At 37.3% G+C, this 17,723-nt stretch overlaps 1 protein-coding gene across 12 annotated transcripts in view; it reads right to left on the bottom strand.

Annotated features, from left to right (window-relative positions):
- AGTPBP1 (ATP/GTP binding carboxypeptidase 1) overlaps positions 1-17,723 on the bottom strand; it is a 63,511-nt gene that overhangs the window by 17,754 nt on the left and 28,034 nt on the right. For 10 of the 12 annotated variants that reach the window (XM_071732130.1, XM_071732123.1, XM_071732127.1 and 7 more), the window contains 7 exons: positions 17,253-17,397; positions 14,744-14,897; positions 13,146-13,326; positions 11,617-11,746; positions 11,074-11,205; positions 9,081-9,257; positions 3,568-3,728 (listed from right to left, as the gene is read on the bottom strand). In XM_071732130.1, coding sequence (XP_071588231.1) covers positions 3,568-3,728; positions 9,081-9,257; positions 11,074-11,205; positions 11,617-11,746; positions 13,146-13,326; positions 14,744-14,897; positions 17,253-17,397 — 1,080 coding nt within the window. Of the gene's footprint in view, positions 1-3,567; positions 3,729-4,563; positions 5,489-9,080; positions 9,258-11,073; positions 11,206-11,616; positions 11,747-13,145; positions 13,327-14,743; positions 14,898-17,252; positions 17,398-17,723 lie in introns of those variants that run through there. The other 2 variants (XM_071732128.1, XM_071732134.1) reach the window with 2 other exon arrangements.

Below are 17,723 nucleotides of genomic sequence, written 5' to 3'. Positions count from 1 at the left end.
TGGGTTGTTCCTTCCCCAGGATACTAAAATTAGACAAATAAAATTACTTTAGATTTATTAGACAACATTTTACCAGGTTATAAGTATTATGTACTTAAATATTTCAAAATATTCTTAATTAGAGGTGATTGCTTATGTACCTATGGTTAAACAATCCTGATGATGTTTGACAGACAAATCAGTGGTTGTACATAAGGTTGCCACAGTTACACATAAAATTTAAGACAATTCACACTTTTTAGAAAGGGATAGTGTGATATTAGTCCAATATTCTAGCAGTGATCCAGACAGGAGTACAATTTGCACTTTTCTCTGAAATATATTCTCCTGTTAGGTGTCTGATTCAACACTCACTTTTTAACTAGAAAGCATTTCCATTGAATTCAATGGAGTAAGTCTCTGTATAAATAGTTTTGATTTATCAAATCACTTTTAAGATGGGATTAGAACATACAAAAAGTAAACTACAACTACACAAAATATTTTAGTCTTAATGCCACTGAAGCGTAACCAATTGTTTCTCTCCCCCACTACTCTGGAAAGAAGGCAATGAACTATAGTTACTTTTGTATTCACTTTTATTCAAATACTTTTAGAATTGGGGGTTTTGTGCATGTGTTCATGCAAAATGGTCTCTTAGAAGACAAGCAGGTATATGACTCCTCACCTTCTTTTATCGCATCCTGCGATAAAAGATGCTCAACTGTTTCTAATGTGTCTTTAGCTCTCTGGTAGATGCTATAGGGAGTGACTTAGTCACAACATTCTTCAATTTAACAGGTGCTCTTTTAAGGTCACACCGTCATTAACAAAGAAATCCAGAATTTCATTTTTTTCCAAAGCACAGCCACTAACTACTTGTGAACTGAGGTAGTAAGTTTCTCTGGAGAGACAATATAAAAACAGATTCTGTATCTGAAGGAGCTATTAATTTAAAGTTATGTGGGAATCTGGGGTTGTCTTTCACTGCCATCCTGATGATTATTTATTCACAACTACATCTTGTTTCAAAGTGCAACTAAGGTTTGTTAATTCTAGTTTTAGTATTATATAATAATAATATATATATTATATTATATTATATTATATGCTAATAAAGCTATTTCTAGTTTTAGTATTATATAATAATAGTTTTAGTATATTTCAAATATATTTAAGTCCTGTCTGACTAGCCTGGTCTACAAGATGAGTCTCCTACTGGATGAGGAAGAGCTGTGGGCATTGTCTACTTGGACTCTAGTAAAGCCTTTGACACAGTCTCCCACAGCATTCTTCTTAGAAACTTATGGTGCAAGGCTTGGATAAACACTCTCTGCACTGGATAAGAAACTGGCTGGATGAATGGTAGTGAATGGAACCAAATCTGGCTGGTGCCCAGCCACAGGCTGTGTCCTCCAGGGTCCCTGGGGCCTGTTCTCTTTAATATCTTTATTAATGATCTGAATGAGGGGATTTAGTGTACCCTCAGTAAATTTGCAGATGACACCATGATAGGTAGCTGTGTCGATCTGCTGGAGGGTAGGGAAGCCTTACAGCAGGACCCAGACAGGTTGGACCAATGGGCCAAGGTTAGTTGTGTGAAGTTTAACGAGGCCAAATGCCAGGTCTTGCACCTGGGTCATAACAACCCCATAGTAAGCTACAGACTTAGGGAAGTGTGGTTAGAGAGCTGTAAGTTGGAAAGGGACCACCTGGGGATATTGGTTGACAGTCGACCAAACATGAGTCAGCAGTGTGTTCAGGTGGCCAAGAAGGGCATTGGCATCCTGGCTTGTGTTAGGAACACTGTGGCCAGCAGGAATAGGGAGGTGATCGTCCCTCTGTACTCAGCTCTGTTGAGGCCACATCTTGAGTACTGTGTTCAGTTCTGGGCACCTCACTATAAAAGGGACACAGAAGTGCTGGAGAGTGTCCAGAGAAGGGCAATGAGGCTCATGAAGGGCCTGGAGCACAAGTCCTGGGAGGAGCAGCTGAGGGAGGGTCAGGGTGCCTCCGGATCAGCCACTCCTAGTTCAGTGTCATCTGGAAATGGTAATTTGCTCTGTAGTAAGCCCTGAGTTACTGGCCTCCATCTAGACCTTGTGCTTCAGATCACCACTCTCTGGGCCCAATGCTTCAGCCAATTTTCAATCCACCTCACTGTCTGCTCATCCAGTCTACACTTCATCAGCTTCTACATAAGCTTTTTATGGCAGACAGTGTCACAGACTTTATTGAAGTCAAGGAAGACAGTCTCCACTTCCTCCCCTTGTCTAACCAGCCAGTCATGTCCGTCCTTCATGAAATGAAATTTTAGAGTGATACACTAAGCAGTAATGTTACAAATGCTAAGCACAGCTCTCTGCTGCTATCATTGCTTTGGTACCAATGTTACCTCAGCACAGTAAACAACACCAAGGAATTCTTAGCAATTAAAATGTTATGTTTCACCTGCACTGTAGACACCATGCAGATGCCATTTCAACAGCTGTAGAAAGCTGCAGAAAGCACTTTCTGCTTTTTTTAGCTTCTGCCATAAGCTTCTCTCCCCATTTCACCGAGGCTTACACCCTGGTAAGGGTAGGTTACTTCAAAGCTTTTTTCTGATCCTCTTTCTTCCTGGAGTCAGTAACAAAGCCTTACAGAAGAACAAAACTTTACCTGACAGTAAAGGTTCATCCATTACAAGCATTTTAATGTTGTACCAGTGAGCAAATGATAATGGGAGACCCAGTACTGCTCCTACTGTTCTTATAACTTTCTAGCTTATAGGTAATTTTTATTACTACCTGTAAATGCTAAGCTAGGAACACAAGTTGCATTCTTCTGCAGTACTCAACATTCTGGTAATGCTTAGGTGTTTAAGTGCTGAACTAAAACATCTCTGCCTTTCATACAGCTAGTCTTTTATCGTCTATGGACAAATTGCTTATTTGTCTAGCATCTATACAAAAATCTTAGTCTCAAGCACCTCCTTGTTTCAGTTGCACAGAAACAGTAATAACTTTCATTTTTCCCTCAAATTTCCAAGATACTATTTTAGCTTAGTTAGAGCTAGTGCCAAGGGCACTATAAAAACCTTCTCAGCTCTAAGTATGCCAAGTGGTAACATATTTGTATGTAAATCTTATTCTTTTCTAATCTAACGCTTTTTTAAAGTCTAGAACTCTGCTTTACTCAATCAGATTTTCAGAAAGAGATGTTTGTACAATTTAAATCACTAATTTGCGGTGAATCCTCAAAACTTTTTTTTAAAAATTGCTCCAAGAGACAACTGAGATGTAAGACCTGTTGAATTTTACTTCACAGAACAAGTCCCTGATGACATTAAAACTGCCAGCACTTAACTCAGCAACAAATATGACATAAAATTCTGTATTTACTGTTTTCTTTAAAAGTTTGAATAAGCTAAATTAATAAAATACATTTCCGGTATATTCAGGTTGTTACACTAACAGATCAAAATACATCAACATTATTTTTGATGACTGAAGAACATTTGAGAGAGAATCTTTACCTCCACTTGAAAAACTGATAGTTTTCCTGAAAATAAAAAGAATTTTTAAAAAGGTAAATATAAATGTGTACCTTGTCACTTTACAGCTTGACTCAATCAGCTCATTTTCAATATCCAGAAGACTAGAAGGCAGACTGTATTCCAAAGGTGAAGTCATCCTTTTTAAACGTAGTAAGCCAACACAGAACTTCGCTCCCATCTCCTCCAGTTCTCTTGTCCCTATCTGCAATCCCTAATTTTAAAAGATTTAAAAATACAAAATAGGTACATGCAGATGGACTCACACATACTGCAGAATTAATACTTAAAACATGTTATTCAATTTAATATACTCTCTTGCTCTAAAGACAGAACAAGTAAGAACTGTAAACACTTAGCAAAAGTATCAGCAAAAACTCAGAGAAGAACTATGTTATTTCTCTAAGTCTGAACAGACATTTCTGGACATATCTATATTTACTCTACACTTCCAGCACACCATTATTAACAGGACTTTACAAAGTGGCATTGGAAGAGAGATGGAGATCATGTCCAAGTTTATAACTAAATTATTTTAAAAACCCGAGAAAAAAAATTACAAAAGGAATTTCAGATATTAAGATTTCAAATACACTATTCTTCTACAGAAGTTCCAAAAGAATTAAAAAAACATTGGGTTCAAACCGCAGCTGTAATCAAGTTCATTGCTATGTTCTGACACTGTAAGATTACTGAAGGCAATGTAGTTATTCCTTGACATAAACACCTCTTTGCTTCCTGTAAGTTAGAGACTGCATGTGTTACCTGTTCACACATTTAGTAAATAAAACCAACAAGTATCAAAAGCTGTAACTGTTTTCTAACTCAAATGACATTCCAAGGCATTATTCTCTGCAAAGAACATTTAGGCGGTAGAATTTGCATAACATTCTCCAAGTTTACATTTACATAGGTGATGAAGCTTGCCTTCAGATAATTCTACACTTTTAATTTAGTCAGCAGTGCAGTATGTACAGACAGAACCTCTTGTGTGAGACAGCAGTGATCTCAACTACTTTTAAGATCAACTACTTTTAAGAAGAAAGAATGATATCCCAGAGTGCCCCTGCATGGTATGGCTTTATTTAAAGCCATAAGCCAACTCAACCTTCCTCTTTGCAACTTCTACTTCTCAGGAGAATTTAGAAGAATTTTAGTTTAAGTCATCTAATGTAAGTGTCTCTTACGTTACGTCTCTTAATGTAAGTGGTAGTTAAAAAAGGGTTTTGACAAAGCAAGCAAGTATGCAGAAGAACCAGGAGCTGGTGGTAAACAAAGTCGTCAAGCAGGAAAACAGACGACAAAAAGAATGAAGAAGGAATTTTTTACTAAAAAAGCACAGACAACCTTTCCTTTGTATATTGTATTTGAATGCTGTATTTTCAACTGCAAGGTTTAAAATAAAGTATTATGTTGCTCCAGAAAAGTCACGGTCCAAACATTCTTCCAGTACTTCTGTTTTGAACATACAGACGCTTAATAAATAGAACATTTTTTTGGCTTTTTGAAGCTTTTTTTCTTGATAGTCTTCAAAAACAAGGTGCTTTTTAAGTAACAAGAAAGCTAAAGCTATATCCGCTATTCTAAAAATGCTATACTCCACCCAAAGGGTAGAGAAACCTGTGAACAAGAGTTGTATATTTTAATATTATTGTTAATATTAATACTACTTACCTCTTATAATTCTTTTGTGCTGTAGGTTTCAAAGCACTTTATTAATAAAGGAAGAATTATCCTCACTTTACTGATGGAGAAATGGAGACAGAGAGGGTTGAAGCGATTTGCACAGTGTCTCACAGCATGTCACTGACCCCGGTGGGAACAGAAACCAGTTCTCCTCACTCCCAGTGCAGTACCTTATCCACAGAGGCCAATTTTTTGTTTTTGTTTTGTGTTTGTTTGCACGTCAGTAACTTTCGAAGACCCCAATCATAGCTGGGGCTCCACTACGCTAATCACAGGAAGACACAGTCCCTGCCCCAAAGAGATTAAAATAACATTAAGGACAAGAGGTAACAACTATGCAGAAGAGGAAGGGTAACAGTAATCTCACTGTTACACAGACTACTGAATGTGCTGAGAAACTTCTCCAGTCATTGTCTACATCTGTTGCTGGAGAAGTTACCATTAGTTGGCAGATTCCTTAGAGACACTATAATAGGAGTGGCTCTACATCAAAAAAGGGTAAGAGTAGGTATGAAAGAAAGTGCAAAGACAATTGTTAGAAAAGTAAATAGCGTGTGCAAGTTCTGTGGCTGCTATTTTCAGCACAGAAAGACAATATAACCGAAGAGACACCTAAATGGATCAGACTGGAGCTGAAATTGTGAAATGCCTGGATTATAAAGTTTGAACTGAAGGGTCTACATACTTCCAATAAAAGACCATGCCAAAGTCTGGCTACTGTCAATTCTTTAAGTAAACAAGGTGGCAATACCAGCCACCAAACAACAAATAACCTAATCCACTCTTATTACTCCATCAGCCAAATCTCAACTTCCGTGAAATAAGCAACTCAAAGTATTTTTCAGGAAATAATCATAGAATGGTGTGGGTTGGACAGGCCCTTAAAGATACTCTAGTTCCAACCATTCTCATTGGTCAGTGACATTAAAAAGTTACCCTAACTAAGGGAACGGAAGTGAAGTTTATCTTCACTTCAGCCTTAATGACACTTCTCCTCTTGATCTTCTAATCACCTTCAAATGTTGCTCTAGTACCTTTAACTGTGACCTACTGAGGTTCCTTAGGTGTTACAAGCATTCAAGTATTGTTTCAAGCAAAAGCCACATAGAAGTAGCTGCTTTTTTTGCCCCTTACCCGACCATTTTTATTTTTTTTTAATATCCACTAAAATTTAATTCCTTTTTCTTTACATTTTATAAAATTGTCTTTCTTCCAGAGAGTAACATTTCAGATGGCTGGTTTAAATCTTCCTTAGCAAACATGCCACGAAAATACCTTTGCAAGAATAGTGTCTTGGTGACAAACTTTGCTACCTGAAAGCAAAGACACAAAACAAGGGCACAACAAAGTGTGACCTCAAGCTGAGAAGAATCTTCCTGTAATGTGTATTTAATTAATGGAAACCGCCATACTAAGATTTGGAATAACCACTTGGATGGTAAAGCTTCATCTTGTTCTACTTTCTTGTTCAGCAGAGACTAAAAGGATGTGATCATTTTTGAAAACTCAAAATCTAGAGACTTAAGGATCTTAGTAACTCACAAAGTTTGTTGACTAGATCTTTTATCTCCTGAAGTCTTCTCTTCATGCTAATCATCAAATTTCCAGATGATCAAACCTTCTCAATCAAACCAAAATATTAAACAATACTCCCAAACTTACTGATTTCCAATCAGAAAAAGAACTACTATCTGTCTTCAGATGGTCTGATTTACTGAAGAAATTGTTCTTTTGTCTAATTTCTTAATTATCCTCCAAAGTAGATCCTGGAGCATCTTTTTGATTAACATTTCCTTTTCAGTATCTTGAATAACAGATGACTGAGCAGTACGTGTAGCATTAATTTTCAATGCAGTACAAACTAATAAAAACAAGACTGCTTTGAGAGAGAACTCTGTCACCAGAGATTCTAAACTCAGGTAAGAATTGTTTACTTCAGTTCAACAGCTTCGTGGCTAGAAATAGTCTAGCATCACCCTTGTCTGAGTAAAATAAAATTTAAAAAGCTGATGTTCTGATATTATTCAGTTTTAGCAGACTTGGCATTTTTTTCACAAAGAATAGAATTGTTCAGCAATTCTCTTTGTGCTTTGAACAAAATTCACTGAAAACACCAAGCTGGAAGAAGACTGGAAAAATGTTTCAGACCATTACACACTGACATACAGTCCCTCATGTCATGTGACGTGTCCTCTGGGGTGGGAAATAGGAGCGCAGGTTATTTCTACAGTTCAGCTCCTCTGTGTTTTGAAATAACACAATGAAATATGTCATCTAATTTATACCACAATTATACTCACAGAGCTGCTGGTCCAAATTTGACCCCCACCCCCAAAAAAAGACCCTTTTTTATCTCTCTGCCCTTCTTGTTGGAGAAATACTGCTCTCTTTTTTTGGTGTTCAGTCACCTTGGCCTTTGAAGATACATTTTCCTATTAAGTCTGAGCATTTTCAGTGTGAAACAAAAACAAAGAACCTTCCTGTATTTTCAGAGAATAACTAAGACCTCACAGCCTGACAAACTATTTTATTCCAAATAAAATGAATGACAGAACAGTAATTTGATCTCAATGATTAATCTGTATCACACAGAATAATGCACTTCCCTTTTGAAATAATGATTTTTCCAGGGAATTCAGCTGGTGCTTTTCCTCCCTTACTGAAGAAGGACTGCAGATTAACTGGTTCACAAAAAGCAGCTTCAATTCAGCTTTCTTAAGAATTTTCTGTAGAAAGATTGCTAAAGCCATGAAGGTTCATGTTTCTAAGAATACTCTGGAAATTTCAAAATAAGCAAGTTGGATGAGTTATAATTTTTGAAAGGTCCATAATTATGACATCTGAGCAATAAAAGAATATTCTGAGAATAGTGGAATGTTTCTGCTGTTAATTGAGAAAATCAAGTAATTAATTTAACTGTTACAGACCTGCTAAAATACCTACCAAAATATCTGTCCTTCTATCCCCAGAGATAAACATGGGTGGTGGTGGTTTTTTTCCCTGCCCCCCCTTCATTACCCTTGATCCCAGCCTTCTGGGATAGATGTGATGTACCCTATTTGAGGTTTGAGGTCCTTTTTTTTGATCAGCAGTCCTAAACCCTACATTCAAGCCAAGGAAACTGACTTCTTCCAAGTGTCCATTTAAAAAACTTGCTTTGATTTGTAGATAAATATAACCCAATGACAGAAGTTGAAGATAAATGGTATGGTGGTGGTCCTCCTTTTTTCCCTAGAAAATATTTTCTTTCAAGTTTTCTACTAGTAAGAATTGTGAGAAATCACAAACAGGGTCACCTTTTGTATTCCAATGTCCAGCCCTGTTGACACTTTTGAAGAGAGACTGAAACTGAAAAAATATTTGAAGTGAAGAGGTCAGACAACTATGATTAGTTCAGGAGAATTTGTATTTTTGGTAACATGATATGAAAGTACTTTAATTTATAAGCTACACAGGAAAATTCTGTAAGGGGTACTATTAAGTACCTGCTGATGAACCAGGAATTGCCATGGTGAAGTCTGAAACTGCCCTGTGTGAAGGAAGTTTTTATTCTAGTATTGGCATTTATTACTACCAACTTATAATAAAGTATGAGAAAGAACAGTCCTGATTTTTTTCACTACATGCACAGATGTGTTGCAAGCAATAATTAATATTATTCTTGATAAAACAGCCAATAAGCATAACATGCTTGGAGGGTTGGGTTTTAGTGACAGATGAAGACTGTTACACAACCTGTAATATTGCAAATATTACAGAGACCTTAGATGAGTTTTGTAAGTTTAAAGCAAGCAAGCAAGTGAAGTTATGGAACAAGATACCAATGCAAATGGAAAAAAATTATAAAGCAAAACCAAATTTAATTGATATATTTTCTTACCTTATATTTGCCTTGGTCACATCCACATAAGGTGCTTTCCATTGTGTAGCTCCTTTGAACTCCTATCTCTCTCCAGACAACAACTCGTGCTGTTGATTCCTTGGACTTTTCCACTACAAAGCTACAGCTACCCATGCAGAATGCTGGGGCAGTTTGGCTGAGGATCTTGGGGAGTGCCTGTAGTACAGCAATTTGAAAAATACAGGGATTCTTTTATTTCACTTATAGAAGCAGGAGGAGGTAAATAATCGCACAGTTAAAAAAAAATTTGGCTGCAATATGAATTAAAAGAACAAGTATAAGAACATTTCCCTATTGTGGGTTTTCAAGCCCCAGCATATTCAAGTGATAACAGGTTTATCATTTCTTATTAAAATCCTCTTTTTCAGATTCCATCATTAAAATTGTTAGTCACGTGGGTAGTAATCACGATACAAAAGAACTCTTCAGGTGATCACTACCCTCCTCCCAATTCACAGAGCTAAATTGGCTCAAATGAAGCTGCTTCAGACTGGCTGGACAACTAATTTGCAGACTTAACACAGAATTTTATCAAAACATAAAATTCATTTGTATTCAGCAAATCACTAGGTGCAAATTTAACTTCCAAAGTTCCATATATTACTTCTTTGCAAAAGGAGTAAGAACAATCTTTGCAAAAGAAGTAAGAAACAATTTTGCACATATATGCATTTGACTAGTGCTAAATGACTACACTAGTTCCAGTTTTTATCTGTATCAGTTAAGCCAAAACATATGACTATGCTGAACTTATATACAGTGAGCAGTGCAAGGTTGCACAACCATTTCAGTCCACCTGTCTGAAACCAAACAGCTCTTCCTGCAGCTCCTATCACCTATTGTCTTTTCTGTGCTATGGTAGTGCAGGCTAAAGGGACAAAACTCCCTAAAAACATGTTGAGCAGCAGACTTGAATGGCATCTGACTTAGCATCCATAAAATCATACAAGAAAATCAAGGAGCAAAAGAACTTTTATTTAAATTGAGGAACATTTTATAAAAAAATCTGAAAGCAACTTTACACATTTACACTCACAGGTGTATAACAAGCGTTTTAACATGCATTCACAGGCTTTTCTAGCTTAACTCAGCATCTCTCTCCCCCTAAAAAGGACCCACGGCTTGGACACACTATATTGCAGATTGGCAATCGCCACAAGGCGGCAGAAGCGTTGCACAGAAGAACCAGGCAACACGTTTTTAGGCGTTCCTGAAAGCAACGCAGTGGATGTTCTTTGTCTGTTTATTATGAATATGTATTAGAGGCATATGCCTTAACAGTACATCTTTATAGGACAAATCTAGCCTATCCACACACAAAAAATTAGTATTTATCAGAATAATTCAGTATTTTTAGTATCTTGTTGCTAGAATATTGCTTGCCATGCTTAAATGACTTTTTTTCATCCATTAATTATACATGTACAGAAGCATACTTTCTATGTATTTATTACAATGGTAATGTTGAACACAAAAAAAGCATATATTGGTACAAAGAGCCTCAAACCTTACTGCTCTCTACAACTGCATGAAAGGAGACTGTAGTGAGGTGGGTGTCGGTCTCCTCTCTCAAGGAAGTAATGATAAGATTACAGGAAATGGCCTGACTTTGCACCAGGGGAGGGGTTTAGACTAGATAGAAGGAAGAACTTATCTACTGGGAGAGTAGTCAAGCACTGTAACAAGCTGCCCATGGAGGTCACCATGCCCAGAGGTATTAAAAAAACATGTAGATGTGGCACAGGCATCTCGAGGTCTTTTCCTATCACAGCAATTCTGTAAGTCAGTGATTTCATCCTTAGCTGTGTCAGTATACAATGTTCAAAGCTCTGAGATTACCCTGAACACACGATCTAGAGGTAATTCTAAATAAGTCTGCTTATGGTATGTGCGCCAAATAATATTGGGAAGCTATTTGAAAACTATATTCCAAATTTATGTCACGTGAAAAAGGTACAAACATCAAACCTACCCTGTAACCAGGGTCTTCCATCAGGTCACAAGAGACAGCATTAACATTTGTGTGCCACATTGTCTCTTTGATGCTACAGCCATACATAAATACGTTCTTTTTACGAGAGTGACCGTGATAATCACAGTAGACCTAAAGTAAGTCATTTAGCAAAACAAAGACAAGGCATATGGAATTAACATTTTATAAAAGTAAGAAAAGAAAGACAAAAAGAAACATCAAGACAAAAAAAAAAAAAAAGAAAAAAAAAAAAAAAAAGTACTTGTACTGTTGAAAGTACCAAAGAATTAGGAAAGAATTAGGAAACACAATTCTTTACGTAATTAACTTACGACAAAAAATGTTGAATTAATCTAAGGAAGGTTTAACATTCTACCCTAGCAAAGGAAACAGATTTAGATTAAAGGTTAAAATAAGAACAGTTCTCAGAGTCAAATTTAAGTGTGACACAGTTTACAAGACCGCATTAAAATGGTTACTTTACGGACTAGCTACACAGACAAAGTTAAAAGGATTCAGAATTGCTTACAAACACATACTCACCAAAGGTAAACGTTTTATAGAAGCCAGATATTGCAGTAACCCTTTAGCATGGTAAATAGTGGGATGCAGATCTGGATTTGGATTTTGCCACTGTCTGTTTAAATCTTCTCCACTTAAAGAGCAACGGTGGCTATTGTGGGGGGGTGGAAAAATGCATATGTAGTCTGTATTATAGTACTTTTAAAAAAGCCTCCCCCCACCTCAAGTTTTCCTCATTACCACTGCTTCTTTGGAAGGAGTATGGTATGAGACCAATTTTAGTTTTCTAATATGCCAAACCGTAGAAGTGTTTGGGGTTTTACAGTTATGTTAGAAAAAACTTAAAAATAATTAGAAGTAGCTTCTTACATCAAGTCAATTGTAACATTCTTATTTGCTGCTGAAACTGAAGGTTTGTGATTCCACTCAAATTCTAGTCCAAAATCAGTTAATTTTTAGTATATGGTATCATTACAGCTTTGGTGTCGTGACTTTTGTAAAATAAAGACCAATGACAACCAGGAATTTAAGACTTAAAACATGAAGACAAGTAGCTGTGAGAAAAACAAGAATGAAAAAAAACCCAACAAAACCCCCACAAAACAAATAAACGTCTCCACAAGAACTTTTTAACTTGCAGAAATTCATGTTCGTGCAGTCATCTACAGTACATTTATTGGTCTTTAAATTGTCTCTGCTGAGATAGACTTCTCAACTGTCCTTGCATTAAACTTTGATTTCTATTCAGGATTATTTAACTCCAGATGTTCCGTTACAAACATGCTTTTAGATATAAAGACAGGGTTTCACTCAAATCCATAGTTGCTTTTTTATTATTATTTTATTCATAAAATCTTTTAAAATATTACCCATAATTAGTTAAGAATGAACTGTAGATTAACCATATCTAAATTTCCATTTCATAAAATTCCCTGTAACCATATAGAGAACACTAAATGCTTACTCACAGCAGTAACAAAATGTTCTGACATACCCTTTACATTTCTTAGAAGTTGTAGGTAGTGAATGAATTACTATCAGTAACTTTAATTAACCAGGATACCCTCCTACCCTTTCTCTTGCACACCGATTAACTTTCCCCCTTTTACCATTTGACAACAGCCATTTCCACAACATCCTTCTAGCTGTAATTTAAGAAAAAGGAGAAAAAATATGCAAAAGGCTTTCTGAGACACAATGACTGTTATTTTCATGAGAACCATGAACTTGTTTAGCTTTTTCCAAAAGCAGCTATGTTCTCATATAGTACTCTATACCTATCCAAAACATGAAATAATGAAAATGACATGTCAAATCACACAGGAATGATGACCATCTATGAACAAATTAACTTACTTTTTATAAAACTTTATGGGACAATGCATCTGCCTTTGCAAAAGAAGAATCCTTGCAATTTTGCAAGTGTTTTTTTCATATTATGTATTGCATTTGTATGTTTCAGATATTAATTTAGGCTTTTCTCTTTTTAAATAGCAGATACAAAGACTTGGTAGTACAGGTTACATACTTGTGTGTAAACTTATGCTTACTTTCCATTGATGACACCATCTGGATTAAGCATGGGAATAATTTTGAAAATATAAGATTGTCGTAAACACTGGGCACTTGGATTATTGCTCATAAGATATTCCAAGGTTCCCTTCATAACCCAGCTTGCATTAGTCTCTCCAGGATGCACACGAGCAGACAGAAAAATATAAGGACGATTCCCTAGAAGACATATCCACAGAAATGACAAAATATGATTCAAGCTAAATAAAGTTTATTAACTGGAAGGGGAAAAAAAAGAAAAAAAATGCAAAGCCAACTTCATTTCACAGAATCACAGAATTATTGAGGCTGGAAAAGATTTCTGAGATCATCAAGTCCAGCCTATGACCTAACACCACCACATTGGCTAGCCCATGGCACTAAGTACCACATCCAGCCTTTCCTTACACATCTCCAGGGACACCACTTCCCTGGGCAGTCCGTTCCAATGTCTGATCAGCCTCTCAGTAAGGAAGTGCTTCCTGATAAACAACCTAAGTGTCTCCTGGGGCAGCTTCAGGCCATGCCCTCTCATTCTGTCACTCTTTGCCTGGGAGAAGAGCCTGACCCCCACCTGACTACAGCCTCCCTTCAGGGAGTTGTATAGAGTGATAAGGTCGCGCCCCTGAGTCTCTTCTCCAGGCTAAACAACCCCAGCTTCCTCAGCTTCTCCTTATATGACTTTCCTTCTAGTCCCTTCACCAGCCTTATTGCTCTCTTTACCTGCTCCAGCACCTCAGTGTCCTTCTTGAAGTAAAGGGCACAGAACTGGACACAGTGCTTCAGGTGAGGCCTCACCAGGGGGGCAATCACTTCCCTTCTCCTGTTGGCCACACTATTTGTGATACAAGCCAGGATGGCATTGGCCTTCCAGGCTACCTGGGACCACTGCTGGCTCATGTTCAACTGGTTGTCAGCCAGTACTCCCAGGCCTCTCTCTGCCAGAAGAGATTTGTATTTATTGCAATGCAAAATACAGTATTTGGGAGTTGATTATTACTGTGTACCAGTATTTTTGATAGAGCTTGCCAGAATAGTGATATAAGGACTGCTAATCAATTATAGAACTCTCACAACAGAGATTTAAATTCAACCAGAGAATTACAGTCACAACTAGCAATTATAATATGACAATTCTATGGCATTTTTTCAAATAGCCAAGAAAAATACTAGGGTGGAGGAACATAATACGAATGCTGTCATAATGAAAGCTCACTTCAAATTGTAGTAGCTTAGCTCTTAGCTCTGTGAAAGACATTTTGTCAAGCATATAACCTCAACATTTGGACAAAAAAGTTACCCAAAATTAGGTATACTTTTCCAAGGAGTGTTATTTGCAAAATGTAACACATGAAAATATCTATCAACTGATTTATATTATCTATAATCTTATATATACAGATATTTATATCTTTATTTGACAGCCACAAATAAGTTTTAAACACAAAGCTAAACCTGAATATTGACTCCTAAGTTCATTAAATTAATTAACCTTACTTTGCATTTTTATTTTTACAATGCACAAGTTAATGAACTTACTCACGAAGAGCTAACTTTATATTATTTTCAGCTGATGAGAATGAAAAGCTGTACTTACTGAACTGACAGATATGTTCATAGTAATTAGATTCTGGCATAGCTGTAATAGTGACTAAGGGACAACTGTTGCCAGCCAGGGTCTCACAGAGAACGTCTTGTCGAAAATAGATCTGTTGAGGGTTGTGCATAGATTCCAGTTTCTGAAGATGCATCTTCATCCCAAAAATAATAATAAAAAAAAAACAAAACAACACTTCAAATCTTTTACAGTATCATATCAGAAAGTGATCTCCCATGAGTTCTATTTAAGCAATCTTTCTTTTTGTTGTTCTAAACAAAGTTCAAATTGCCACCGTAACTTTAACTATGAACTATCAGCTATCATCATCTGTGACCAACTGAATACTTCTCTTTATAGAGTCTGTTTTTCCTACTGCTTTGAGGAAAACAAAGGCACAGAGGATATGTTATTTGACATGAGATGATACTGCAAGGATATGTTGAAGGTTAGAACCTCTGACTCATCAAGGTTATCTATCAAGGACCTTTTCAGTGAAAAAGGGTATAACAAGTAAAGAGAAAATGAACAGGAATAAAAAGAAACCATCCTGGTAGTGAGACACAGCAGAAAAAAACAACAAAGACCAAAGTCTTCAGTCTCCATCTGATGAGAACGTTTTGGAGAGGGACACCTGAGTTACAAGAAGGAAATAACAGGAACGTGAGGATTTGCGATAATTAAGGAGAGCCTGTGGGACTACATAAAACTTAGACACCTGACTCCTAAAATCTGCCCCTTACATTTCTCTCTGGGCAGCCTCATTCTCTGTTGCCTGCATGCAAAGTCTATGTTGACTAGGTGTAATTAATAAGACAGGTATGAGTGGATTTGGGGTCAGCAACTGAAGTGAGAGGGCTATAATAGCTGAAGATACTACACTACAAGGAAGAATCTCTGTGAGCACCACAGATTTAGTGTGCAAAGTGCCAGCAACTGTTTGGAACAAAGCAAGTGGACTTCATGCCAGCAGCTGAAGCTGTAGGCAATGCTTTTTCTGTGATATCAGAAATAGAAGCAAGAATGGGTCTCAGTGCCAGCCACTGGAGTGGGTAAGGGTCTTGATGTCTATCCCCTGGGTCAAGATCAGTATTTGTCAAAAAAAAGCAAATAATGGAGTGATAAGGGTGAGTGAAACAAGGGAGAATGTCTCAGTACCAGCACTTGAAGTAGGCTCATGGATTATGAGACCATGTGCCTGATACCAGCTGCTGGGGGATAGGGGCAAGCATATGCATCTTCCCTGAAGCTAGCACGCATGGGGGTCTGTGTGTACGTCACTTGCTAGCAAATTTCAAAGTGTACTATGCAGAGAGCACGAGGCCCCAAGTCAAGGCAGGGGTATCAGGTTGGCAGAGTCCATGCTGGCATCTGGGGGCAACCACAAGTGTGGAGTGCCTGTGAGATAAGTGTGCAAGTGCACACATCTTTGTGCTAGTGAGCATCAGGCTGCACTGACCTGCATGTTGCAGGGTTGCACAGCAGGGAAGAGAGACTGGAATCCAGGCAGGAGTATGGCATGGATTGGGTTATGCCAGTTGATCATAAATGTGCACGTGCTTGTGACTCTAGAGAGCAAGTGGGTGTGTTCTTTCACTAGTGAACAGCAATTCTTATCAGCTGGAGAGAAGGAAAGGGACTTAGGAGTCTGCAGTTATCCTTTATCCTTTAAGCAAGTACTGGTTGGCAGTGTTACACATAGGTGCTGTGGGAGGCTGCATCTTTGTTTGGACAGTTTGTGTAGCCAGATGTGCTGAGCTGGGGGAAGAGCAGGGGAGGCAGGAGTCTGTTTGTCTCTCCCTGGGATTCACTCAGACTCACTAGTGTCTGAACCTACAAGCAAACTGGAAAGCAATATTCATGTCCATCAGCCTGGTATAGAGATCCCTGTGTTCCTTGGCTGGGCTCCTGCAGTCACGCAGGAGAAACCATCAGGCCCCAGAGGCAGCAGCTGATTATAACATCCCAAAACAGGTACTTCACCCAAGAGAAAGTAAGGCTCAGTAAAAATCTTCATTTAGCACTGTTACACACTAGCCACTGAATCCCCAAGTTCTCTTTTACTGCTGTGACAGCAATAGCCAACAGGCATTCTAGCCAAAAGTTTTGCTTAGTGCTAAAAATTTCACAACACTTCTTCAGCCAATTCATCAAACTAAAGAGGTCTACAATTATCTTAAATATAGTAACCTGAATAGATCAGTTATGAAGAGGTATTTGTAAAGCAGAAGGATGAGTCATTAGATTCAAACACAAATACATGTTTCCAGCCACTTATGAATTATGATGCCCATTCAGCCCACAAGTATCAATTTTATTTTTACAGAGGCTATTCAGAACAACCTACACTCTTCACCAGTCTGAACACTAATTTGTATGAAAACTCTCCATTTTAAAGAGCATTTTGAACTTTAAAAATAAATAAAAATAATTCACTTGTGAATGCTTACGTTTCCCACTGTCCAAAAGTATAAAGATTTATCTATGTAACAGATGACAACTTTCTCACCTTTAAAGTTGAGTATGTATATGGATAATGGTAAGCAAAGTAGCAGACATCATCTTTATGTTGGAAAGTCACTGTGAATGTAATTGTGTAATAAGATTTTCCTTTCTGACCTCCAGCAGCAATTGAACTTCTTGAAAAGTGATTCCTAAGAGTAAAATGAAGGTAATAAATAGGCTAGATTAATTTTCCTTTATATCATCCATTATTCCTGAACACACATCCTAAGAGCCAGGAAGGTTTTCAGTGATTGTATTTTTCTTCTGTGTACATCCAGGTTAAATAAACTGCTTGCCACTATCTTGAAATATACTTCATTATAACAGTGATATATATGTGTTCATGTTAGGAAAAGGTGAATAAATGTAAAAAACAAACAAAACAGAACAAAAAAAGGAAGTAAAGATTTGTTGACCAAGAAGGGTAACACATGGATGTACTGTACCAACTCATCCTCTGTTGCAGGACTGCTCT

Source organism: Heliangelus exortis, chromosome Z (genome assembly GCF_036169615.1).
Source record: "Heliangelus exortis chromosome Z, bHelExo1.hap1, whole genome shotgun sequence".
NCBI lineage: Eukaryota > Metazoa > Chordata > Aves > Apodiformes > Trochilidae > Heliangelus > Heliangelus exortis.
The sequence above is the reverse complement of the archived record's forward strand: the minus strand, read 5'-3'. Positions and strand labels throughout refer to the sequence as shown.